The sequence below is a fragment of the Perca flavescens genome, chromosome 2 (genome assembly GCF_004354835.1).
Source record: "Perca flavescens isolate YP-PL-M2 chromosome 2, PFLA_1.0, whole genome shotgun sequence".
NCBI lineage: Eukaryota > Metazoa > Chordata > Actinopteri > Perciformes > Percidae > Perca > Perca flavescens.
In genome coordinates this window covers 41574082-41600133 of record NC_041332.1, presented here as the reverse complement: position 1 = coordinate 41600133, position 26052 = coordinate 41574082, and the positions used below count along the sequence as shown (strand labels likewise).

The 26052-nt window shown below is 44.1% G+C and overlaps 1 protein-coding gene across 1 annotated transcript; it reads left to right on the top strand.

Moving 5' to 3' along the window:
* Nucleotides 1–618: 618 nt before the first annotated feature.
* On the top strand, nt 619–24120 carry tesk1a (testis associated actin remodelling kinase 1a). Its single transcript, XM_028567307.1, has 11 exons — nt 619–733; nt 1311–2146; nt 5436–5557; nt 7583–7631; nt 10661–10807; nt 11825–11907; nt 13120–13210; nt 13671–13754; nt 14611–14697; nt 15133–15226; nt 22382–24120. The coding sequence occupies exons 2-11, from the start codon at nt 1940–1942 to the stop codon at nt 23614–23616; spliced, it is 2199 nt and encodes a 732-aa protein (XP_028423108.1). The 5' UTR covers nt 619–733; nt 1311–1939; the 3' UTR covers nt 23617–24120.
* Nucleotides 24121–26052: the final 1932 nt, after the last annotated feature.

Below are 26052 nucleotides of genomic sequence, written 5' to 3'. Positions count from 1 at the left end.
AAAGACTTCAGATACAGTATTAGGGGACCACTAAGGTCTATATAAAAGAGACTTCAGATACAGTATTAGGGGACCACTAAGGTCTATATAAAAGAGACTTCAGATATAGTATTAGTGGACCTCTAAGGTCTATATAAAAGAGACTTCAGATACAGTATTAGTGGACCACTAAGGTCTATATAAAAGAGACTTCAGATACAGTATTAGGGGACCACTAAGGTCTATATAAAAGAGACTTCAGATACAGTATTAGGGGACCACTAAGGTCTATATAAAAGAGACTTCAGATACAGTATTAGGGGACCACTAAGGTCTATATAAAAGCATCCACAGAGCACCATTCATGGGACCTTTAACAGCATCAGAAGGTCTTCTTGAGTAAGCAACAAGGTCATGCTTCTATTTTTTGTAATGTAGATAATATTTTAATAGAAGTCTGTAGCCTAGTAAATGAATGAATAAACTACACCTATCTGAACTTTATACGGTGTAGTATGCATACTACATACATCGACGGTTTTTTGAAAAGCTTTTATTGTGAAAGCACAGGAAGTCCTCTGTATCACTCTCGCTAGCTTGACTCCGCGCTGTTTCCACTAAGGTAGCGGCTCGTGAAGCGGCTCGTGAAGCAGGACTCCAGACAGGATTATCACCAGCAGACACCGCCGAGCGATATTTCTCCCTTCAATTTGCCTCACGCACCGGACCGCATCGACCTCTCCTTTCAACCTACGTGAGTAGAGACGTTAAGCCATCTAACTTACTGTGCCTCTGCAGCCCGCTTGTCATTGACAGCTCCCGTTATTAACAGTAGCAAGGTTTTTTTTTTTTTTTTTGAACGGGAGAAATATGGTATTTCGAGACGCGAACGTTAACGTTACATTCTCCAGTTTATGTAGTCTCGGTCAAATTATGATTTACTATACGCAGTTAGAAGAAGAAAAAGAAGAATATCCAAAACATGGTTGAATGAGGCCTGTAATTATTTGTAAGCCTACAGTCCCGGTTGAGCTGTGCAAGTCGATGTTATCCAGTGGAGGTTATATGGCTTATCGCCCTGCTAGCGGTGATTGTCGCTCCTAGCCTCATGGCTACCGTTTACACCGCACACAGTCAGCGGACAGGCCGCCTCCAGAGTAGGCGTTCAAGTAATAGCCCTAAAGGCGACATATGTGCTTTATTATAACACAATGGTGTTAACATCGACCATTCTGTCGTTCCTGTAATATAACGTAACATATTGCTGCTGTAAACCTGTCAGTGGTGCTTTATTGTTTCCCATAATATTCTTGCAACACTTCACTCTACAGGGACCTTTACATGGCAGCCGGCTGCAGCTGCAGCATCCGTCATCTCTCAGCCTCCAAACTAACGGGATGACGGAGGGAATCGAGCCTCCTCACGTCGGCGAGGCGACGTTCACGGGCTGCAGGAATTCCTAAAACCACTGTGGCAGCGGCTTGGTGATGTAAAGTGACTTTTCCATCTTTCGTGGTGTACGTCAAAGGGCAGGGTGAGCCACAAAGAAGCCCCGGAGCTGGTGGCAACTTGGAGTCTTGCTCGGGGGTGCTTTGGCAGAGTGGATGGGAGGAACGCTAGACTCTATCCTTTACCTTAAATGAGTTGAATGAGAAGGCACTGAACTGATTAGAACGATGGCTCACTAAAGTAGAAGTATAGATAATACTTTTTTTATATTTATGTAATAATACTGCAGCCTTCATCAGGGTGGAACCTGGAAAAGAGTGGCAGCGTTGTGTAAAACAGATATATTATCAGGTCATTAGGGCATCCATATAACCCACAGGAGACACTTTGGTCATTCTGCCATCGTGATGGTGGGAGCCACCATTACCTGGGGTCTCAGGACTACTGCGGTCTAACAGACAGTTTGGTTTCCCTGTGGGAAAGAACTGGAGCGTGGTGGTCTGCCAGCACCATGGACTACCACGCTGAGTGCTGCTTCTGCGATCCGGAGGAGGGTCAAAGTGGCTCGGACGAGCCGCCGCTCCACAGTATCCACGCGCCAAACCGGATCCGCCCGTCCTCGTACCGAGCCCTGAGGAGCGCTGTGTCCAGTCTGGCCCGCATCGACGACTTCTTCTGTGAGAAGATCGGTTCAGGCTTCTTCTCTGAGGTCTTCAAGGTATGTGATCCGTCTACTGATTTAACTACAACAAACCTCTGTGAGTTTATCGTTACTGGTCAAAATGTCAAACAATTAATATTATTATGGGTATGGGGTATATTGTTATTATTGGACCTTATTATGTGGATCAGGTATCGGCCATGAAATAACAGATCCACATTGTCAGCTCTATCTCCACAGCTCTGTGGAGTAAGGGCCAGCTACACCACAGATGCTTTCTGGGATAGGAGATAAAATGCTCTGGGTTATTTGCATTTCTTTAAACCAATCACAATCGTCTTGGGCGGTGCTAAGTTCCGGACACAGTGACGGTGGCTCTGCAAAATAGGCTCGGGAAGGAACTTGTTTTGGTGAAACATTTGCGCCCCGCAAAAGAAAACTCCATGTACAATATTGAATGAAATTAACGGTTCACACAATACAGTATCGTGAGCTATTTAAATTAGCTGATTCATGGTTAAACGTAATGTGCTACGAGTGTATCTCTGTGTGTACTTTGTTCACAGCAATCCCCGGCGATAAGTCCCAAAACGTCCCAGTTAGAGAGGAAATGCAAACATATTCTTTGTACACTTTTACAATCATTCCCTGAAAGAACCAAGCATACGTGCCTTGTTGCCCAATCCCAAAAAAAATCCCAACTTGCCACTTTTTAGTGTGTAACTTGGTAGCTTAAAGGTTGTTGCTGTGTCCCATAAAGAAGGAATTTTGAGAACGGCAACACACAGAGAGTGGACATCCTGTGCGTAAGCCACACGCAGGATGTCAGTGTGTGTACTTTCGCTGGTCCAGATCCTCTCATCTTCATCCAACATCTTAATGTCTGAACTGTAAATGTTACTGCCACAACTTCCTCAGTAGTGCTATAGTATAGACTGTTGTACAGTGTGATGGCGTCTGATACACCTTTTATAGATAGTTGATTACTGCAATTATTAGATGAAATGCCATGAAAGTTGCTCCACACATTTCTGTCTCCATCAGAATAATTGTTAGATCTTTGGTGATCCTCTGACTGTGTGTGTGTGTGCATCCTACTCTTTTCTGAGGTCACCTTAATGTATGTAAATGATCACCTGTTGCCCACTAAATCAATAGTCCAGACAGCACCCACATGTACCAGCCCTGATTCAGAGTGCACATTCCTCTGCTCTTATCTGAAATAGCCAAAGCTTGACGCACTCATACCTAAAAAACAACATCAAAAACCTTAGCTTGGTATAACTTCATACTTAAAGCTTTCCAGTACCTCATATGATTTAATGATGTGAATATTTCTGGTAACATCCAGTGGTTTATTGCTTAAGTGCTTAAAAGTGACAGTAGATACTCTGCACATTGTGGACACATTTACAAAGAAACAAAGTAACCCAACTGCTTCAAGAACACTAACAATATAGTCCTCATTCTGTTTATTCTGTTTCTGACATTGTAGATTAGAGAGCTCCAGTATGAACCACACCTTTATTGTTACCATTCTAACATTTAGCTCAAAGCACCGCTGTGCCACTCAAAGTGAAAGTGACATTGATTTTCTCAGGTGGATGAGTGTGGGTAAGATCCAAAACAAGGGTATTTCCCAAAATGTCTCTTTAATTTCCTTAAAAAAAAGTCTAATCTGAATATCCAAACATGATATGCAGAATTGCAAAATCCAACAACCCCACAGATACAGACCTACATTAGTGTAATACATTCATTCACAACAGATGACATGGGGCGGCTGTGATATAGAGTGGTTGTCTACCAGTCGGAAAGGTCGGTGGTTCGATTCCCTGGCCCTGCAGTACCATATTGAAGTGTCCTTGGGCAAGACACTGAACCACAATGTAAAAGCGCTTTGAGTGGTTGTTATGACTAGAAAAGTGCTATATAAATACGGTCCATTTACATGACACCTTAAAGTTTATGTTTACATTAAATAAATATCAATGCGTCTATCTGGTACATGCAACATACTGGGTTCTGCTGCACTGCTAGCAAAGAATGGACGGAAGTTCGTGAAAGGACTGGTGGGAAAACGTAAAGCAGACGATAAAGCCACGCCAAACAACACAACTACCAAACAAAGACAATATGTAGAGGTGACCACAGTTCGAGCTAAGGAACTGGATTCAACTGCCAATAGTTGTCTTGCTGACTGTCCCTTCGTGGAGAAACAGCTGATTGTTGCGCACCTCTCTCTCTCTCTCTCTCTCTCTCTCTCTCCATCTTCGTCTTTCACGTAAAAACAGCTGATTGTTGCGCACCTCTCTCTCTCTCTCTTTCTCTCTCTCTCTCTCCATCTTCGTCTTTCACGTAAAAACAGCTGATTGCGCCTCACCTTACTATCAAGGTGTGAAATATTTTCATCTACAAACGGGGAACCACTGATTTAGGGGAAGGCGACAGCGGGGAATCGGTTTAGATCATGTTGGTAAGGGTATGAAACATGGAGAATTACAAAGCAGCAGTCTACAATGTGAGAAGAGCAGAAAGTGGATTCCAAAGTGGAACTACAATTTCAACCCCAGCGTGCGTGCGTGCGTGCGTGTGCATGCATGTGCCTGCGTGCATGCCTCCTGTCTGCTGCTGGGCCTCAGTAATGGCCCAGTGGATTTGTGCAGATCAGGAGGAGTGGTGGGAAATCCAGAAAGCCTATTAGTGCTATGCTATTAATACACACACACACACACACACACACACACACACACAACACACACACACACACACACACACACACAAACACAGGGGTATTATGTTGATATTGAAGCTCATATTCATTACATTAAATCCCAAAGCAATATCAGTTAGCATGTCTCTTTTTAATAATATGCTCGATCTTCCCCTAAATGCATATGCAAAAAGGAGAGAGGTGCGATCAGCAAACTGGTGATTCTGAATTCCTTTTATTCTACTGTTATTTCACTTGGTATATGTTTATGTTTATTGCATCTTATCTTTCTAACCAATGCTTAGACTGATGGAAAAAATGGCTTGGGACCACTTAAGTAGGGTTAGGGTAGTTAGGGTTTTCTTTTTTGTAGGTTGTAAATGTTATTGTATAAAACATGTTCCTTTTTTATTCAAACAATATAATAGTATTTATGATGCGTATTATTTGATAGTGTCTGGGCCCCTATACACAAGCTTTAAATAGCTTACCAGGTTGCCCCATTTCACATATCTGCATTATGCCTTCTGATTGTACTTTTTTTACTTTTGTTAATAAAACTGAACTGAACTCACTTAAATAAAATGCAATCTGGATCTTCAGCAACTCACACCTTCTCTGGTTGTTTTCCAGGTGCAGCATCGGATCACAGGGCAGGTGATGGCCCTGAAAATGAACACGCTGGCTAGCAACAAAGCTAACATGCTACGAGAAGTGCAGCTCATGAACAGGCTTTGCCACCCAAACATACTCAGGTAGGTTTTTATTTATATAATATGTTGCCAGGTGAGTTTAGATTAGGGATGAACCGAATATTCGGCCACCGAAAATCTTCGGCCAAAAACCGAAAATGCCCTTTTGGGCCATTTTGGGTTTTTGGCCGAAATACTTTTATCACGGAAACAATACGGCTGAAATGTTGTGATGACGCAAACAGACACCGCGACTTGCACGTGTGTCAGTACCCGATCCGTTCCACCTGCAAAGCGTCTCCTAAGCCAAGACGTTGAGACGGACCACGGAGTGAAAACAATGAGAAGTAGCTCTTAGAGTCTGTCAGCACACGTTTCAGTGAGATCTATTCAGATCCTCTGCACTTCATCGCGACTGTACTTGATTCGCGTTATAGAGACCATTACTTGGATGCGGAAATAAAGCAGGGCGCACGAGAAATGATCCAGGCCGCGATGGATGCGGAGAACCCGCGTGGAGACGGAGACGGAGCAGCGCACGGAGCAGGAGATCAGAGCGCAGAAACAGACTGGTCTCTCTGCACCAGATGAGAGGCATGCACCCTCGATGTCTGATATGTTCAGGAAATCCTGCAAGAAAGTGCCTCAAATAATAATAATAATAACAATAGGTAAGCTATTCTGTTCTTAGGCTACTATATACTGTATGTGACTATCAGATTCTAGCCATATTTCTGCTAGATATTTAATATTAATGTACAATTGCAGTGCCTTGATTTTAGTAAAGTTAGTACACAGTCATAGCCATAAATGCAATGGTACTAATAATTGGCATAATTTCTTTCTGTGTTTTGGTTTTCGGTCTTGGTTTCCTCTTTTTCGGTTTTCTGTTTCAGCCAAGAATTTTCATTTCGGTGCATCCCTAGTTTAGATCAATACAATGAGTGTGAATTGTCTCTGATCAGGTTCAGTCAGTGTTGCCTCTTTTATTGTAATCCACTTTTTATCATTCAGTGTTACAATGCAGACAGTGAAACCAGTCTCCCGCAGCCTTAACAAATACTGCTAAGGGGACACATGTACTGTTGTACTGGTCCACTTAAGGCAGGGACACACATTATGCCTGTCAGGCCGATGATAATTAAGATGTGGGCGTTACAATAGATCACAGTGTTGACTCGGCTGTTAAAGGAGAATTCCGGTCGATTTCAACACGTAGCTCTGTTGTTTGTAAATTAGGAGTGCTGTCAGTAGCGAGAACAACGAAAACAATCGGTGCTGCCTACACCATGTTCTCCTCCTGCTAGCATTAGCACCCAGGAGACTTAAACGTGCTTTTAGCCTCTCAACATGTTCAAAATGTCATTACAAGTGCCTACCCATGTGAAGTGATTCCTTCCGAGTGAACACAGTGAATCTGACTGCAGTAGATGTGAAAGAAATGCATAAAAGTTGTGCTAATTCAGCTCTGTTTAGTTCCGGTGTTGAGACGGCAAGACCAGTGCTTAGGGACCATCTACAAACAAAATATGTATACATTTAATGATTAAATAAGGTAGTATCTCCAAACTTACCTCAATTATAACTTGTCTTTTGCTAGTTGTACTACAGCACTTACTTTTAAAAAATAAGCATATGCCTATTTTTGAAAATATTTTTGTAGGAGAGTGATAGTTAGGAAGAAAGTGTATCAAGCTTGGCCCAGTGCTCCAGATGTATAAACATGACATTATGCTGCATTTCCACTGCATGGTACGGCACGGCTCTACTCTACTCGCTCTTTTTTGGTTTTCCATCGGCAAAAGTTGTGGATAGTACCTGTTAGGTTGTACTTTTTTGGTATCCAAATAAGCTAGGTGAATTTTAGGATGACGGATCGCACAAGGCTCAAAGTCAGAGATTCCAGTTGGCTAAATCCAAGCACTTTTAAGCTCTTCTTAATTACTCCGTAAATCCAAGCAATTTCAAGATCTTGATTATTATTATTTTAAATCCAAGCACTTTCCAAACCCTGGGCAACCCTGATTCCAGAATACGGAATATAAATTTAATAAAAATAAATCCTTTTTCTTCCCCTCTCCCTCTCAGGTTTCTTGGGGTTTGTGTGCACGAAGGTCAACTCCACGCTCTGACTGAGGTAAAACCATCACTCATATCTCTATTCTTTTTATATTGTCAGCTCTCTTTAGTCTGGAGAGTTTTATCTCTTTTTTCTCACTTTGAGTCTGGCTCTTCCATTCTTTGTGGCCTTTCCTTTTTCTCCTCCAACCTGTTTCTTTCACATGTTGACTGATGTGGACAGGGTATGGGAGGAGACAACTTCACCTGACGCTTTCCAGAATTGATTTGCTCTGCAGAAGACAATCATATATTAATTGGCTTCTGGTCTATGTTTTCTTCCATCTGCACCTCTGCTCCTCAGCAATACAAGACGGTATTGTCTGAATGATCTCATTTTCTAAGATACATACATAAAACTGACGTTACATTGTAGGGTCTTGCTCAACTCTTAATGTGCACATTACTAGCCAAGAGCATTTAAAATAGACAGGGAAAACCTAACCTGAACTATAACAATAAATGTGACAAACATGAGAAACACATTGTTTTATACTTTCTAACAGTTTCAGTGGGCAAAGTGAAACAGTACGTGGGTTTGGGTGACTGCACAGATAACAAAAATGATATAACGTCTAACAAAGAGATAAACATACCTGCAGAAGACAATATCAGCCTCCGTTATTTACATTACACAGTAAAGGTGCGAAAAGGGTTAAACAAAGCATTGTTAAAACGTATATTTAACCGTAAAAACGGCAAGTTAATATCACTGTATTAACATTGAGACAATACATATTAAAGAGTCACAACACAATATTCAAAGAAAGCAGCAGCACCTTCCACACAACCTACCTCAGCAATACAAGACGGTATTGTGAGGGGGAAACGGAAGCTACAGCAACTCAGGAGGCTCAGTCCAGCAACATTTCTGCAGGAAACAATAGCAATATGATAAATAAAACAAACTCAATAACATAAAATTCCCAAATACTCAACAAATCATTAAATAGTGATTAAAATAAAATCAAATATAAATTGGAAATGAGAATGAATAAAGTGCATTTTTAACTGTGTTATGGCTGGATCAGACTAAACAAATTCAGCCCGATTTTGTCCCGACAGACACGTCGCAGACAAACGTTCAGAGTCGTGCTCGATTATGAATGTTGGGACTGACAAACGTGTGTAGTCATACATCATCAAAGATCAGCAATCTAACGTCTGGGACGCTTCACGGCCACGACGCAGAAAGTCTAGCATGACCGAATTGTTTGTCTTTTTCCGCCTAGTGTGACAAGTTCCTTGACATTGACCAATAGGAAGAGAGAGTGCTCTCTGCCTCTCTGGTGCACATATGTAAACATGGCAAAAAAAGGAGAGACGCTGAGGAAAGATCGTTCTCTTAATACATCCATGGGAAAGATACACACAAGTATAGGCTTTTTTCACGGCAGGGATTGCCCCGCTTCCCAGCATGTTACGCTAGTGGGCTAGCCACTAGCAGTTATCTGTTTCTCTTCACTGACCACTGACAAGCAAAGAAAACAGCCTACAGCCTCCTATGGCTGCACCTGATTGGACGAATGCCACACGTGGGGCTCCTGGATTTCAAAACAGACCTTAATGGTGGCTTGTTCGGAATACGATCTCTTATTTTACGAAAACAGTTCACCGAAGCGTGTTTCTGAATACACTTTAAGTGAGAAATATGCCAAGCAGTTGCTGAATCTGTATTTATTTCAGATTGACAACGGTCAGTTTAAAAGATTTTCGTGAGTTTTTCAGAGGCTACTGCTCCACCAAAGCGGCGACCTATGACCTATCACGCGTGTGATCTTAACAACAGCATCGGCATCGGTCGGGGGGGCTGGTCGGTGTCATACTTGTAGTGTTGCCACTCTTCTGTCCAAGACAGCAAGATTTTTTGGCAACATGTCTGTCTAGTCTGACATAGTGACTGTTGTGTAAGACTTAACACATTGTGTAGTCTGATCCTGGCATTACACAAATGTGTAATGTCCATATGTTCGTACATCTGCAAGTCCTGGAAAAAATACCTGAAACACCACATGGCAAAATAATTGAATATTAAAATTACTCAAACACAATCACAAATGCCGCTGCCAGACAGCATTGACAGTGTGTATACCTGCTTTAAATGATGGTATACCATGTAGTTAACTGCTGATGATTACATGTGTAGTGGTTACCATAGTTACCATCCCCTCCACCAGAGGACTTGTTTACTGTGAACTGTGCTGAACACTTTCATCCAACTCAGTCTAATGTGATCTGCTTAGAGTATTCATTGGTGAACAATTGTGAGCCTCACTACAATAAGCCTATACAACTTAAAAAAGTAGCCTCTCATCATAAACCATGTAGTGCTTGAGATATCCCGCTGATATTACAGTAAAATATATCATGTTAATAGAAAATTAAGACTGTAAAACATATCACAGGGTCAAAGCAGAGTAGAGACTAACAGGACAATGATCTGAACCTCCACAAAATACACCATGGGGCAGATTAATAAACACAGCCAGACTGACAAATCCACATTTGAGCAACTCAGAAAACATTGTTCCAGATCACTTTTTCCCTCATTCAGTTCAAAAAAGATTTAAGCATTCTTATTAGTACCAGACATAGATGAGCATGGCAACATTATAAGCTGTGCTTGTATCTAGAGCTGCAAAGATTAATCGATGAATCGATTGGTTGGCAACTATTACATTAATCGCTAACTATTTTGATAGTTGATTAATCAGTTTGAGTCATTCTTTTTGAAACCAGCTTCTTAAATTTGAATATTTTCCAGTGTCTTCACTCTTCTGTGACAGTAAACTGAATATATTTGCGTTGTGGACAAAACAAGACATTTGAAGACGTCATCTTGGGCTTTGGACAATTGATCGACATTTTTCACAAATTTTCTGACATTTTATAGACCAAACAACTAATCCAATAACTGAGAAAATAATCAAAAGATGAATCGACTATGAAAATAATCATTAGTTGCCTTATTCATCTGTTGGGTGTCTATGTGTGTCAGCATGTGTAAAGGCAGATTAACTGAAGACGTGTTACTGTTTCTCTCCGTAGTACATAAACGGAGGCAACCTGGAGCAGCTGTTAGACAGCGATCTGTACCTGTCGTGGTGCGTCAGGATTGGTCTGTCTCTGGATATCGCCCGAGGGCTGCAGTACCTGCACAACAAGGGTATATTCCACAGAGACCTCACCTCCAAGGTACAGCATTTATCACGAGGGCTACGTCAGCTACATTGATCTATTTACAGAGACTAACTTTACCTGGAGACAATACACCGAATGACTGTGACTATGCGCTAACACAAAAATCACTTCCAGGTAGACAATGGCAGTTGACTTTAATATTAGACATGTAAAATCTGCAAACTTGTATATTTCTGTTGTCATTTTCAGCCCAAACTGTACAGTTTAAGGTTATACAATTAAACACAGGGGTCTGACCTGTGTGACATTTCGACTGTCCTTATTTTCTGTCCTGTGTTGCTTTGCTAGAGTCTTTGATAAACCAAATCTAGCGTTAGGAACAGCGACATCTCACCCCTGGTCGGACAGACTGCTAGTTTGGGTGGTGTCGTCTTCTTTAGTCTGTAAATAACAGGTAAATAAGGGCTCCAAGCTAATGTTAGTGAAAAACATGCATTTTAGATGACTGAGGTGAAAGTATATCCAGTTGTTCCTGGTCCCCGTTTGCTCAGCGCCTTTAAATTGCATTTATGAGATGCAGGAGTTTTCTACCCAGAAGTTATTGTAAATAAACATTGTGATTGGGTCTATAAACGTAAATGTATTTCTGCCTTTATAATGAAAGTCTGTGTAAAGTACAAAGGGAACAGTTTCTTGCATCCCTTACTGTTGCTAGGAGATGTGGGTCAAGGCCTTTCATCCTGTCGCCACCACAAATTAACGACAGGAAACAAGTGTTTCCAACCTGAGTGCGTCAGTAGCCACGGCAGTGAGGAGGGAGCATGGCCGTGTCCATGTCGATCTGACAACAGCACTGTGTGAAAAATCATAGCCCCCTCATTCCTTTGAATGAAACCAGAAAGGCGTAGTGGCGTATTTCTCAGCTTCCCAGGAAGTCCGCAAAGCTATGTGCATGGGTGGACTAGAGATCAGTGAGAAAATATATTTTGTACTTGTACATGTACATGTGTATTTAAATGCATCAATAGGCCCATGTTTCTTTTACCAATAGTTGTTTGTTTTTCTGTGCAGAACTGTCTGGTTCGCTGTGATAATGGCATGTTCACTGCTGTGGTGGGAGATTTCGGCCTGGCAGAGAAGATCCCTGACTACAGGTTAGTAAGGGTGTACCCTTCATGAAAGAATTGTAGTCAGCAATTTCATTTTGATGTCATTCTTAGCTTGGCATCACCATCTGAGCCATACCTAATCCTTACAGTATCACTGTTTCCCACACACAGACTAATTTGTGGCGGTGCGCCACACAATCAACACCGGCCGCCACGTATTGCTTTTCGTTATTATTATTATTATTATTATTATTATTATTATTATTATTTTATTTGTAACGCTATTTAAAACATGCAGCGTATTCGTTCAGCTGCATTTCCTTTCCTTGCTCTCCTCCGTCTCTCTCTGTCCCTCACGTCTCTCTCACATAGGCTACACACACACACACACACACACACACAGCCCCTCCCCCCCATGCACACAGCGTCTGTCTCCATGAAAACGAGAGAAGACGGCTGGCGAAATTCACAAGTTCACGAAAAGATGGTATCTCATGAACACCTTTACACAATCACACATAAAAAAGTCCTATAAAAAATATTTTATATTCTGAATACAATGCTGTCAGCGTGTTAACGTTGGAGTCCCGACCTGACCCTGCTTTAGAAAGTTAACTAGTTGCAAGTTTATGGTAAAATGCAGTTGGGTTGTCGAGGTCAAAACACTATATGTAGCAGCTGTGAATCAAATAAACATATTATAAATACTCTTACACTGAATGTTTGCTGCTTCAATCCAGATGAATATTGAAAATTAAATTATTTTCCGCGACTGAAAAAGGCACGTGTTGAGGATGAGGACCAGCCTGAACCGGAGCTATCAGTCTGAAACAGAGCTCAACAGTCCGACCAGTGGAATTAGTTATGTTATTAATTTGTTTACAATATTTTCAGGCTTTGCTGCTCAATCATAAAGACAGGGTCAGGGAGAGAAAGAGATAGATTCGTTAGGCATTGAAGAAAGAGTAGGAGAAGAGGACAGAATCCAACAGCGTGTCCTCCTCAGTTTTTAATACTTAATTGTTACGAAAATAAGTATTTTAACCACCACCATCCCCCAGTCTGACACGGGGCGACCCGGCTGTTGCTTTATTGTTTGCATTATGTGTACAGTGGGGTCTAGTTTTACATCATAGTGTATCTATAATATACAAAATATTATGAATAAAATCATAGTGCTGGCCCACAGCAAAATTGGACCAGTGCAGTGTATCTGAATGGGAATGTGTCTGACGGGAAAGCTTGCTTTCTTTGCAGTGATGGTGTGGGGAAGCAGCCTCTGGCCATCGTGGGCTCCCCCTATTGGATGGCCCCTGAAGTTTTGAGAGGAGAGCTGTATGATGAGAAGGTAAACCTGCTTCATCTTTGGTGTCTGCACAACTCACACAAACATCTACTGGAGTGAAGTGCATTATTAAATGACCACGTAAGTCTTCCTCTTACTGAATTATAGGCAGTAAAACACACCGTTGGTCATTTCAGTACACTCAGTGGTTTTACTTTTTCTAGTATGATCTGTGGTGAAAGTTAGTTAGTTAGTTAGCAAATTTTAGGCCAAATCCACACTACTACGTTTTGGAAAATCTGGATTCGATGCATCCCTGTTTTCTATCCGTGATGATTTCCATCCGCAGAGTAATGTCAGACAGTCTGCTTCCTGTTTACAGTGGCACCTGCATGCCCAGTGTGAATGAAGTGTGTGAATGGTCATGTGATATGTGTTGTCAGACATGTTGATATGGACGGAGATTAGTTCTGTTACTGAAAGCTAAGCTAACCTATGTGTGCACTTCCTCTCCTCTGCTCAGGTGGATGTGTTTGCGTACGGCATCATCCTGTGTGAGATCATTGCCCGGATTGAAGCTGATCCTGACTTCTTACCCAGGACAGAGGTAGCCTTCATGCCTGTGATTTATTCTGCTTGTGTAGTGGTGTGTCGCTCCCTCACAGACAGAAACATGTTGCTACTTTAATATTTATGGTGGGAAGAATAATAAGAAATAATATTTTCTATGTCAATGTTCTAAACTGCTCTCTAGGAGAAAAGTGTATTTGTGTGTCTGTATGTGTCCGTGTAAGTCGTAATTGTAATGGTTTTCTACCTGTATTTGTAGCCTCTATAGCAGAGATCTTCAACAGGGGGTCCAGGACCCCTACAGGGTCCTCAGAGTTACTTCAGGGGGGCCACCAAATTAGTTATAAATGTTTTGAAAGTTTTTTCAAAAATTAAAAACGTTTTAACATAAATCAGAATCAGAATCAGAAGTTTTATTGGCCAAGTATACTTACATACACAAGGAATTTGATTTTGGCAGGTGTTAACTCTCTATACATTCATCAAATAGACATGTAGTAGTAAACATAGACAAATAGTAATATAGGCACATACTGTACAATAGAGACAACAATATACATATAGGCACATATCAACATAATATACAAAAATACAAATAAGACATAATATCAAGACAAATACACATGGAGTGGGATGTAAAGTGCAAAAATTAATAGTGCAAAGTACTGTGCAAGATGTATATTGGAATGATAAGTATTTCTATTATTGTAGGTCCAGTTTAATATGCATTGAAACATGTGTGTGTGTGTGTGTGTGTGTGTGTGTGTGTGTGTGTGTGTGTCTGTGTGTCTGTGTGTGTGTGTGTGTGTGTGTGTGTGTGTGTGTGTGTGTGTGTGTGTGTGTGTGTGTGTGTGTGTGTGTGTGTGTGTGTGTGTGTGTGTGTGTGTGTGTAGGACTTTGGTCTGGACGTGGATGCATTTGAGAACATGGTTGGGGATTGTCCAGCTGCGTTCTTTAGCCTTGCTGTCGCATGCTGTAATGTAAGTGTACACACACACACACACACACACACACACACACACACACACACACACACAGTCTCATAATAAGCATACCGAAACGGAATCTGCAGACTTTTTTTTTTTTAGAGTTTTCAGTGATGATCCAGAATGGAAATCTGTGGAATTTAGTGGTCTGTTTCTCTGGTTGAAACAGAGCTGTGTTAACATTTTGAGTTTTTTTATATTTGTTGAAAATCTGCAGAATTCTGTGTGGCCCTGCTCATAAGGTTTCACAGTGTACTACTTGTTTTGAGTTCCAGTGCACTTGTCTGACACCCCCATGGACAGCTGGACCTCTCTCTCTCCCCCTCTGTGTGTCTTTGTTGACAGCATGTTACTAACTTCTCTAAATGAATGGTTTCTTGATGTTAACATAGATTCTTCATATGTGGCTCTTTGTTGTCGTGTTTTCAGATGAGTGCAGTGAGCCGTCCCTCGTTCTCTGACATCGTCTTCACATTTGAGGGCATGGAGATAGAAGACGAGAGAGAGAAGCCCATTGCACTTGGTAAAAGGATAAATATAATTACATTTTTTATGTCTTCAAAAGGGTAAAAGCACTGTTGATATGGGTGCTCCAACAACTTACAGGGCTTTTCTCTGAAGACTCTGATCTGTCCCCTATCTTTGAGCATAGTAAGTGTAGTGCTAGGGTAGGGAGGGGAGGGAAAAGCATCATAGATATAATATAGCATAGATGGCCAACATTGTGATTATCCAGAGGGCGTGCATTACCTTTGAATAACTGCAGCTGGGCCGTAGCCAGTGATAACTACTCATATTTATATTTTATAGTCATTCATACAGCCATCAAAACCTGGTGGGGGCTACTTCCCTTTTCCTCTTTGCATATAAGACATTCATTTATCATATTTGATACGGGGACCCCCTTCAAGCCAGAACCTTGAGATGCAATTATAAAGCAGGACCTATTTAAGGCCCTTATCAAGTCAGGTAATAATAGTGGTGAATATTTCCAAGCAAACTTTGAATAAAAGTAGCACAAGCCATTTGGCACAGGACCCTGGAGTAGTTGCTACAGCTTCTCACACGTCAGACGGTTTCCCTCTCTCAGGGTTTCCCCTAGAGAGTTAGCTTACTTCATGGCTGACTGAGACAGAGTAGCGTTGAATCCTGGGAAATAAGATTCTGGTATTTTCCGGTAATTCTCCAAAAAAATCAGCTTTTGTTTACCTGCTGGAATGTGATTAAGCATGAACCCTTCTCCAAAACCTCATTAACCGTAGCATAACCGTAACCGTTTCTGAGTCACTCTGGTACAAGAATATGATGAAAAGAGGATGAAACACTTCTGGATAGTTTGGGTTTGTATTGGGTTTTTTCCACCTTAAAGACACAGAGCTAACCGTAAACTGACCGCAAACTGTCACAAACCCAAGTAAAACACATATTCTGAATGTGCTGTATAAATGTCCAAACAATGTGTCACGGTAATAAGTAGCGAGGCTCGGACCCAAATGCAGTTATGTACCGAAAACAGAGTTTATTAACAAACTTACAAGTCGTTCCAAAAACACGCAGGCCAGGCATGAGCAGGTACTCAGTAAATCACTCTAGTGATGTTACCCGTGAACCCTCTGCTTCGAGGCATGTACCGAAAACATGAACCAATTTGGAATGAAACTTTGTATCGGAGCTCGATTCGTTTGGAGATAATCACGTGACCAGTGATGTCCGAAGCTTCGTTTCACACACACCCACGTCACTGCTTCGAAGTTCAATTCAAAAGCTGCGCGAACAGCGCGACACGGGGCTGGGGTTGTTGCAGTAGAGAGTCAACAGAGTCAGGAGAGTTAGTTAATAGAGAGATTATTATAGCCAGTAAGAAAGTGTGTAGCCAATAGAAAGTTCATAGCGAGTAGCCTAGTTTATAGTAGTAGAGAGTTTATAAAAGAGAGTTTAGAGTGCCTTGCACATGCCTATCTCACCTATTTGGCTGAGGAGACAATGTTGCTCTAGGCTACATAGACTTAATCACAGAAATGAGTGTGCAATGTGCAATGTGTTCTTCATTCATTTCCCTCCCAAATTGATGTATTTGTTTTCAAACACAAGACAGTTCACAACCAAAATCCTAACTTTATAGTTCTTTTTTTTTTTTTCGGAGAAGGCAATTACATTTTTATTTATGCAAGGTCCCACATATAGGCTTAGTTATTTATGTCATTATTTATTTATCAATGAATTCATACTCAAAATGTGTTCATCTTCAACTCTAAAGTAGAGTTTAGATTCTCTGCCCAAGCCCGAGCACGCCAGACTTTCGGGCCGGGCCGTTATTTTCCGCCACTATCCTGGGCCGAGCCGGGCCAGGCCGGGCCCTTGATCAAGCTTTTGTGTTTTTTACTAGGCCTATAGCCTAATTGGGTGGGGAGAAAGCTATGTTATAATCAGAAATAGGAGAATTACCTTTGAGCAAGTTCGGAGGAAAGTCGGAGGTATGGAACCATTTTAAACAAGTCGTGGGCAGTGACAATATGTGTCGGCTTTGTTGAATGCATTAAGTGCGGCACGCTGTCGCCTACAACAGCAAATAAAACGGGGACTTGGATGATGAACAGACACATGAAGCAGGCTTGCCGTGGCAGAAAAGATGATAGTCAGCCTTCAACGTCCTCTTACTTCTCCAAGCGTGAGGGCGAGGCAAGCCCTCACAGAGAAATACGTTGAGTTTTTTTTTTTTTACGTTTCTTCATTCAGATCCATTTGCGATCCGTTCCATTCTGAATAAACAAACAGTGCAGTTTCTGAATAAACAAACAGTGCAGTTTACATGCTTCGTCCTTGTTGCATTATTCATTAAGATCATTTTAAACAGATTTCAGATTTTCAGTTCAAACAACTCTGAATTGTATGAGAACGTCAGACGTATTAAAAAAGTGTCGGGTTAAAATCGGGCTCATGATTCCAGTTAATGTGTCGGGCCGGGCTTGGACACAACGCGCACGGGCTCGGGCTTACTCTAAAGACATTCATGGCTAATAACTGTGAAACAGGTTGACACAATGCTATCCCTAACTTCACCACCAGATGTCCTCAAAGAGTTCTGAAGCTTCGAGTAGTGAACCTTTTTTCGATACAATTGGCTTGAAAGCTTCACTGCTTCAGAAAGCTTCAGTTCGCCATCACTAAATCACTCCAGAAACTGGTCACCACTGAACATCAACACACGACAGACAGAACGAAATGATCCCACAAGACACAAAGGAAACACAGAGACTAAATACACAGGGTAACGAGAAAACGAGAGACAGCTGACACAAGGAGAGGGAAACAGGTGAAACACATTGGGCAATCACAGGAAGTATACTATACAAGACAAGGGAGACAAGACAAGAGTGGGGCAGGCTTGACAGTACCCCCCTCAAGGGACGGCTACCAGACGGCCCGAAAAGGTGGAGACCCTCTGGAGGTCTCACAGGACGAGGCAAACTCTCGGGCAGCCGTCGGCAAAGGCGATATCCCTCTGGAGGCCGGCGGCGAAGGTGGAGACCCTCTGGAGGTCTCACAGGACGAGGCAAACTCTCGGGCAGCCGTCGGCGAAGGCGATATCCCTCTGGAGGCCGGCGGCGAAGGTGGAGACCCTCTGGAGGTCTCACAGGACGAGGCAAACTCTCGGGCAGCCGTCGGGCGGCGATATCCCTCTGGAGGCCGGGCGGGCGGTGGAGACCCTCTGGAGGTCTCACAGGACGAGGCAAACTCTCGGGCAGCCATCGGCGAAGGCGATATACCTCTGGCGGCCGGCGGAGAAGGTGAATCCCCTCAGGAGGTTGTCCACGGAGGCGAAACACAACAGAAGGCCAGCGGCGAAGATGAAACCCATCAGAAGGCTGGAGGCGAAGGCGAATCCCCTCTGGAAAGCGTCCACGACGGCGAAACCCCTCTGGAGGCCGTCCGTGAAGGTGAAACCCATCAGAAGACCGAGCAGGTCGGCAGCAAAGGCGTATTCCTCCTGAAGGACGTCCGCAGAGGCGAATCCCTTCTAGAGGCTGAACAGGACGGCTCAGGCAGAACCCCTCAGGAGGCATTCCGCAATAGCGAATCCCCTCCGAAGGCCAGCGGCGAAGGAGAGTCCCTTCTGGCGGCCGACTGCGAAGGCGAGACCCTTCTGAAGACCGTCGACGGTTGACTCTCTCTGGAAGCCAAGTAGGCCGAGCAGGTGAAGGGGCAGCTGGGCTGGAGGCAGACGACGCGTCAGCTGGGCTGGAGACAGGAGACGGGTCAGCTGGGCTGGAGACAGGAGACGGGTCAGCTGGGCCAGTGTCTGCCAACAAAACACGGGGTGCAGGAGTCGGCCGAACCGCCGACAAAACACGGGGTGCAGGAGTCGGCCGAACCGCCGACAAAACACGGGGTGCAGGAGTCGGCCGGACCGCCGACAAAACACGGGGTGCAGGAGTCGGCCGGACCGCCGACAAAACACGGGGTGCAGGAGTCGGCCGGACCGCCGACAAAGGCAAAGTCTCTGGGGGACAGGACAAGGGCATAGTCACTGGGGCGGACTCGGTCTCAGGGGCGCCGGGGACCGACAAAGCCACTGGGGTGCCGGAGACAGGCAAAGACTCTGGGGTACCGAAAACCCAGCAAAGTCACAGGGGCAGTCTCCGGGGTGCCGGAGACCGGCAAAGTCTCTGGTTGGCCCATGAGCGTAAACTCTGGGAGACCGGTAGACTCAGACTCAGGGAGTTCAGTTGACGTAGACTCTGGGCGGCTGCACGTCAGCGGCGATTCCGGGCGGCTGCACGTCAGTGGCGAATCTGGTGGGCTGCTAGCCAGCCAGGGTACCGAGAGGCCGCTAGCCGGCCAAGTTTCTGGAGGGCTGCTAGACAACTCGGGGACGCTAGAGAGCTCGGAGACACTAGAGAGCTCAGGGACACTAGAGAGGCTGCCAGCTAGTGGGGAATCAGGAAGGCTGCTAGCCAGCCTGGAGTCTGGGAGGTTGCTATCTAGCCTGGACTCAGGGGAGCTGCTAGACAACTCGGGGACGCTAGAGAGCTCGGAGACACTAGAGAGCTCAGGGACACTAGAGAGGCTGCCAGCTAGTGGGGAATCAGGAAGGCTGCTAGCCAGCCTGGAGTCTGGGAGGTTGCTACCTAGCCTGGACTCAGGGGAGCTGCTAGCTAGCCTAGAATCACGGGAGCTGCTAGCTGGCCTGGACTCCGGGGGAAGACCGCTAGCAGGCCGGGAGTCTGGAAACTCCGGGGGGCCGCTACACGGCCGGGACTCTAGGGGGCTGCTAGCTAGCCTGGAGTCAGGGGGGCTGCTAGCTAGCTTGGATTCTGTGGGGCTGCTAGCCAGCTGGGAGGCTTGGAAGGAGCTGTACGTCAGCCCAGAGGCAGGAGAGCTGCACGTCAGCTCAGAGTAAGGAGAGCCGCACGTCGGCCCGGGGTCAGGAGAGCCGCACGTCGGCCCGGGGTCAGGAGAGCCGCACGTCGGCCCGGGGTCAGGAGAGCCGCACGTCGGCCCGGGGTCAGGAGAGCCGCACGTCGGCCCGGGGTCAGGAGAGCCGCACGTCGGCCCGGGGTCAGGAGAGCCCCACGTCGGCCCGGGGTCAGGAGAGCCGCACGTCAGCCCGGGAACAGAAGGGTTGGACGTCAGCTCGGAAATACTGGTCAGCTCAGGCACACAGGTTAGCTCAGGACAAAAAACAGGCATGGAGACAGGACAGCAAAACTCCCGTGCTGTAGCCTGCCAACGCACCTCCATAAGGTGCCTAGAAAAGGCAGGGTCCTCCTCATGCAAGGAGCGAAAAAAATCAACAAGAGTTTCACTGACCGAGTCCAAAGGGTGAAAGAACGGCCGAAAGACTGCTGGGTCCATTGTTGTTGGGATCATTCTGTCACGGTAATAAGTAGCGAGGCTCGGACCCAAATGCAGTTATGTACCGAAAACAGAGTTTATTAACAAACTTACAAGTCGTTCCAAAAACACGCAGGCCAGGCATGAGCAGGTACACTCAGTACATCACTCCAGAAACTGGTCACCACTGAACATCAACACACGACAGACAGAACGAAATGATCCCACAAGACACAAAGGAAACACAGAGACTAAATACACAGGGTAACGAGAAAACGAGAGACAGCTGACACAAGGAGAGGGAAACAGGTGAAACACATTGGGCAATCACAGGAAGTATACTATACAAGACAAGGGAGACAAGACGGACTTCAAAATAAAACAGGAAATGGGAAAACCAACAGAAACATGAAACCAACTAAAACAAAGAAACTTGACACAAGGACTGGTGAACAGGTGTAAGACATCAGACAATAACAAAGGCGGGAAAACCAAAAGACAGGAAGCAACAAAACAAGAAACACTAAGGGGAACAGAAAAACACCTAAAGAAAACAGGTCCAAACACACAAAAAAAACCACAAGAGCGGGGCAGGCTTGACACAATGCCTCTAAAACCCAACTAATACTGGCATACATCCCACATGTCGTAATCCGAAAATGCCATATTCGGAAAAAGGCTTTATTCGGAATGTCCAAATGTATGCTGTAAATATGCTGTTTACATGGCCTGTGTCAAGTTTCGAATATTGTCATATTCAGAATAATAGTGGAATGTTAGTATGCATTTAACATACTAAAAGCATAACCAAATGTTACGACCCAGCTTGCTCCGAATCACAAGTGCACAAACTACAAAGGAAAGAAAGGGCGCGTGGGTGCTGTTTAAAGTTTTTTAAGGAAACAAGTAAAACCAAAAACCACAAAAATATACAAACAAACCTAGAAACAAAACCTCACTATGTAGTAGGGGTGTGAAAAAAAATCGATTCATGTTCGAATCGCGATTCAAGCTCTACCGATTCAAAATCGATTCATAGAATTCCAAAAATCGATTAATATTTAAAAAAATTAAATGAATGTAATTATTATTATTACTTTTTTTATTGTATATCTACTGCAATCGCATGGGAAAAGTAACATACTACTACTGCTACAACTACTACATACTGTGAATCGTTTTTTTTATTCGAGAATCGATATTGAATCAAATCATGACATTTTCTGAATCGTGTACCCCTACTATTTAGTTCAACTTTAAAACAAAACACAAGAAAACAGCACCCCTAAAACTTAGTGAAACCAACATAAAATATCAACGAATGTGATATATGTCAGTATTTTAAAACTGAACCCTGGCCCAGTCTCCCAGGTCTTACCTTAGAGAGCACCTCAAATCAGACACATGCAATTACTTGATATTTGACAAATATTCAACAAGCATTTAGCAAAACATTCAACAAAGCACCACCAGTCATGTCGGCAGGCTGATCAAGGAAAATTACAGCTGCAGCCAGTGACAATTGGACCCAATATACGTACAGTATATACATAGGGGAGCCTGAGGATTGAAAAGGGGAAACAGGGTGCTGCTCCAATCAGTGTCCTCTAGCATCAAGTAGGAAGAGGGAGGGATCAAACTAACTGGGCCAATCCCTGACTGGAGAACGCACATCCTACTTGGTGTGTTACATATAATGACAAACCGAGTTAAACACAGGGAAAGGTGCCAGCGGCAGCCGTAACCCCATATTATACACCAGATAATAACTCCCAGTGTCATTTGTCTTTGTGTTCATGTTCCATTTCACTTACATGTCTGTCTCTCTCCTTCCCTTGCTCAGAGCCAGTGGCAGCAGACGTCAGCCCGTACCGGCGCCGCAGCTCTCCCTGTCACCCGGGTGACCGCAGCCAGCAACGGCAAGGCTTAGCGAGGAGCCAATCGGACACGCTATCCCCGGGCACGCAGACGCCACTTCTCCTCGGGACCCCTGTGCGGGTCAACCCCTTCTCTCTCAGACAGGACCTGAACGGGGGGCGGTGTAAACTCTTAGACACACCTAGCAAGTCCGTCATCTCCCTGACATTTACCCTCCCGGCGCTTCGCGACCCTTGCTCCTCCCCCCACCTTCTCCGAGGGATGCCAGGGACGCTAGCGCTGCCGAGGAGGTGCCAGTCGCTCCCCTGTACTCCAGAGCTCAGCTGGACCGTAGCCTTGCCAAGAGACACGGAGGGGAAGGAGGAGGAAAAGAATGAAGAAGACGACAGAGTGGCGATTACAAGAGGGACAGGGGAGGATGTGGGGGACCACATGAGGAAGAAGACAGGGGCGTCAGAGGAGGTAGAGGAGAGGTTGAAGGTAGAGCAAATGGAGATAACTGACAAGAGAGAGTTGTTAACAGAGGAGGAAGGGATGGAAGAGGATTCATGTCTTTCTGTGGAGCTGGAGATGGTGTGTCTGGAGCGGTTAGAGGAAGAGGAGGAGGAGGAGGGTGTACATCTAACAGAACCCATGGACTGTACCAAGTCTCCTGAGCCAGCAGAGGGAGTCATTGACTCCTCACCTGGAAGAGCCCTGCTCACCTCCACTTGCTCCTCCTCCTTACAGACCAATGGCTGGCGACTCCCCATCTCCAACGGACCGCGCACGTTGCCTGCTCTGCCACGACTGGACAACAACAACGGCTCAGCCCTTGTGATTGGTCAGCAGGTGCGGTGGGGTGGAGGAGAGCGTGCAAATGGTTACAGCGGCTCCCAGCTCCAGTCCTCTGGCCCTAGTGGCACCTCTGAGCAGGATGAGGTATTTTCCTGTCCAGCCTGCTGTCTGGTGGGTCTGAGTTTTCCCTTTGTGTGCCTCCGGGGTTCAGCTGCTGTGCCCGCCCCCCGCCGAAATGCTTCGTTACCAAGGCGACTCTACCAGAACCTCAACGGTACCATAACCGGTGGCAGCGCTTCCTCGTCAACCCCAGCCGCCCCAGCAACCAAAGCTCTACTGTGTCGAAGCACAAATGGACTCGTAGTGGGTGGGCCCTCGGTGCCATGTGAGCCTGGCCGGTCCCTGCCGGAGGCCCAGACATGAGCCTGCTGACAGGGGGATGCACCAGCACTACATTTTAGACAACAAAATTAATAACACTAAGGGCACTTTCACACCTGTAGTTCTGTAGACACGGTGCAATTCGGGGGTGTTTTTCATTTGGTTCGGTTTGTGTTCAGACTTTGTCAGGCGCACCAAACGTTAACAAGTGTCACACGGTTGAAACAGTCGCTGGTCTATTGGACAGAATATTGGAGTAACAGTGTTTTTTAAATGGGGGTACTACTGTAGTACCTATAGAGGTACTTTGGAGTACTGCAGAGGGTATGTGAGATTTTTTTTAAATGTTAATAAAATATCAGTCATGCATAATTCCTAAAATAATTAAACTATAATAATGAATTCTTTACGTTCAACCTTTGAAATGTAGCATTTACGTGTTTTTCAGTTACAAGATTGTTGTTTGATAAACAAAACACTGATGGTTCAGCACTATAATGTACCTCTTTGTTTAGGCATTTTTCTACCAAAATATTTTGCACTGGTCAGCGGGTACTTGGCTAAAAAATTTCCAAGGGGTGGGTGGGTGGGGGGTACGCTATTGACAAAAGTTGAAGAATCACTGTTTTAGAAGAAGACAAACAATATGAGCAGCTGCCAGACAGCGAGGGAAGGAGATGAGTGAGAGATGATGATGTGTTGTTACTCAGATGATGAGCAATATGTGGTCACAATAAGTTATGGATTTGAAATGTATCGTCCCTTAAACCATCTTTTTTATTCTATATATTTCAACTTTGCACACAATTTACAGAGTTCATAAATTGTGTGCAAAGTTGAAATTGCAGGCTAGTTTGTGCACTATTTTTGGTTTACATCCTATATTTGGGTCGGATATCATTCTCAGCTAAAGTGAACTGAAGTCTTGGAAGGGAACCGAGACCTCCTTCAAGCGGACCAAAGTTTTGGTCGGCACCAAAGTTCCAACAACCTTTCACACCAACCCAAACGAACCAGATTATCCAACGAAACGCTCCTGGACCAAACAGCTGAGGTGTGAAGTCACCCTAAATGTTGCTTCGCAAATACTGAGAACCCAATACTGAGCCCAGCATCTGTGTGTGTTAGTAATTCTGTGCAGTCCCAGCAAACAGTAGTAGGTTGGTGGTTAAAGTACCACCGCACTCATGCGTTGACGGTCAAATACAGAACATTCCTGTAATTTACACCAATGTTGGGTAGAGAGATGGTTGTGCATATTGCTGGTGTTTCCACTCTTACTTGGACTTGTTTCTTCGCCAAATGAAGCCATGCTTTGGACCATTTCTTCCTTTCCACCATGACTCCTTCAGTCTAGTGGCGTAGATGCATGAATTTGCCGTCATTGTTTTGCAATGCGCAACTGACAGAAAACATGGCAGCATTGATAAAAGGAATTGGAACCAGTTCTAGATTCCCATCCCTAGGCCCACTACTGATGGACACACTGCACTGTTAAGCCCAGGTTTCAATATGGAGTTAACACAAACATGTGAAGCACAGTGTGCAGGTCCAAACCCATATTTAAAAAAACAACACTGTTTTTGATTATATTTAATTAATTTAACAATAACTACAGGGGGAATATTTATATAATGAATCAAGATGATTTACTTCCTAAATGTGTGTGTGTGTGTGTGTGTGTGTGTGTGTGTGTGTGTGTGTGTGTGTGTGTGTGTGTGTGTGTGTGTGTGTGTGTGTGTGTGTGTGTGTGTAAGCTGACATCTGTTGCTTGGGGGACTTAAAGGAAGAAACTCTTGGGCTTGTCATGTAAAATCTTTTGCACTTGCAGGAAGACACCAGGCTTTTATTTAATGGTGCTTTATTTATATCTGTGCTACTGGTTTATATGTGTTTGTGCTTCTGGCCCAACAAATTAAACACCATTCATCCTTTGACATCTACTCCTCCTCATCTTATGTGTGTACATGTGCATTTTAATCACACTGTTGTAACTTAAAAATGGTATGTGGCTTAGGTATGCATATTTATTGTACAGAATACAGATCATTCCACACACTGTGTGTGTATATGTGCTTTTGAGCGAAGGGTAGAGTGATGGATACTTACAGGATAACCTTCATCCCTTCATTTCTGATTTTAAACCATGATTTTTTGCTTCAGTTCTATGTTCTGTTCTTCTATACAACTGCGTGCAATAATCTGGTAATAAACAGAAGTGGTTGTGCATAACCCTCTGTGCGGTTTTTAATTCTTTTTTAACATTTACTAAATAGATGAAAGTGAAAGAGTGCTGCCCTCGGGAGATGATGAAGTTGAGAGATAGGAACATTAGTCATTTTAAGTTAAAAAGACTAGGTAAAAACTTATGGCTGGACTGTGTACAGTTATTGTGCTTAACTGTGGCCATATTAAATAGTCAACAGTGGTGTCTATAACACTACTATATATATATATATAGATATATATATATATATA

What these genes read in the sequence shown, in the direction of transcription:
- tesk1a (XM_028567307.1), top strand. Translation starts at nt 1,940, where the DNA reads ATGGACTACCACGCTGAGTGCTGCTTCTGCGATCCGGAGGAGGGTCAA. An exon ending in AACTCCACGCTCTGACTGAG is followed by an intron (nt 7,632 to 10,660) that starts GTAAAACCATCA and finishes TTCTCTCCGTAG; the next exon opens with TACATAAACGGAGGCAACCT. An exon ending in GAGAGCTGTATGATGAGAAG is followed by an intron (nt 13,211 to 13,670) that starts GTAAACCTGCTT and finishes TCCTCTGCTCAG; the next exon opens with GTGGATGTGTTTGCGTACGG.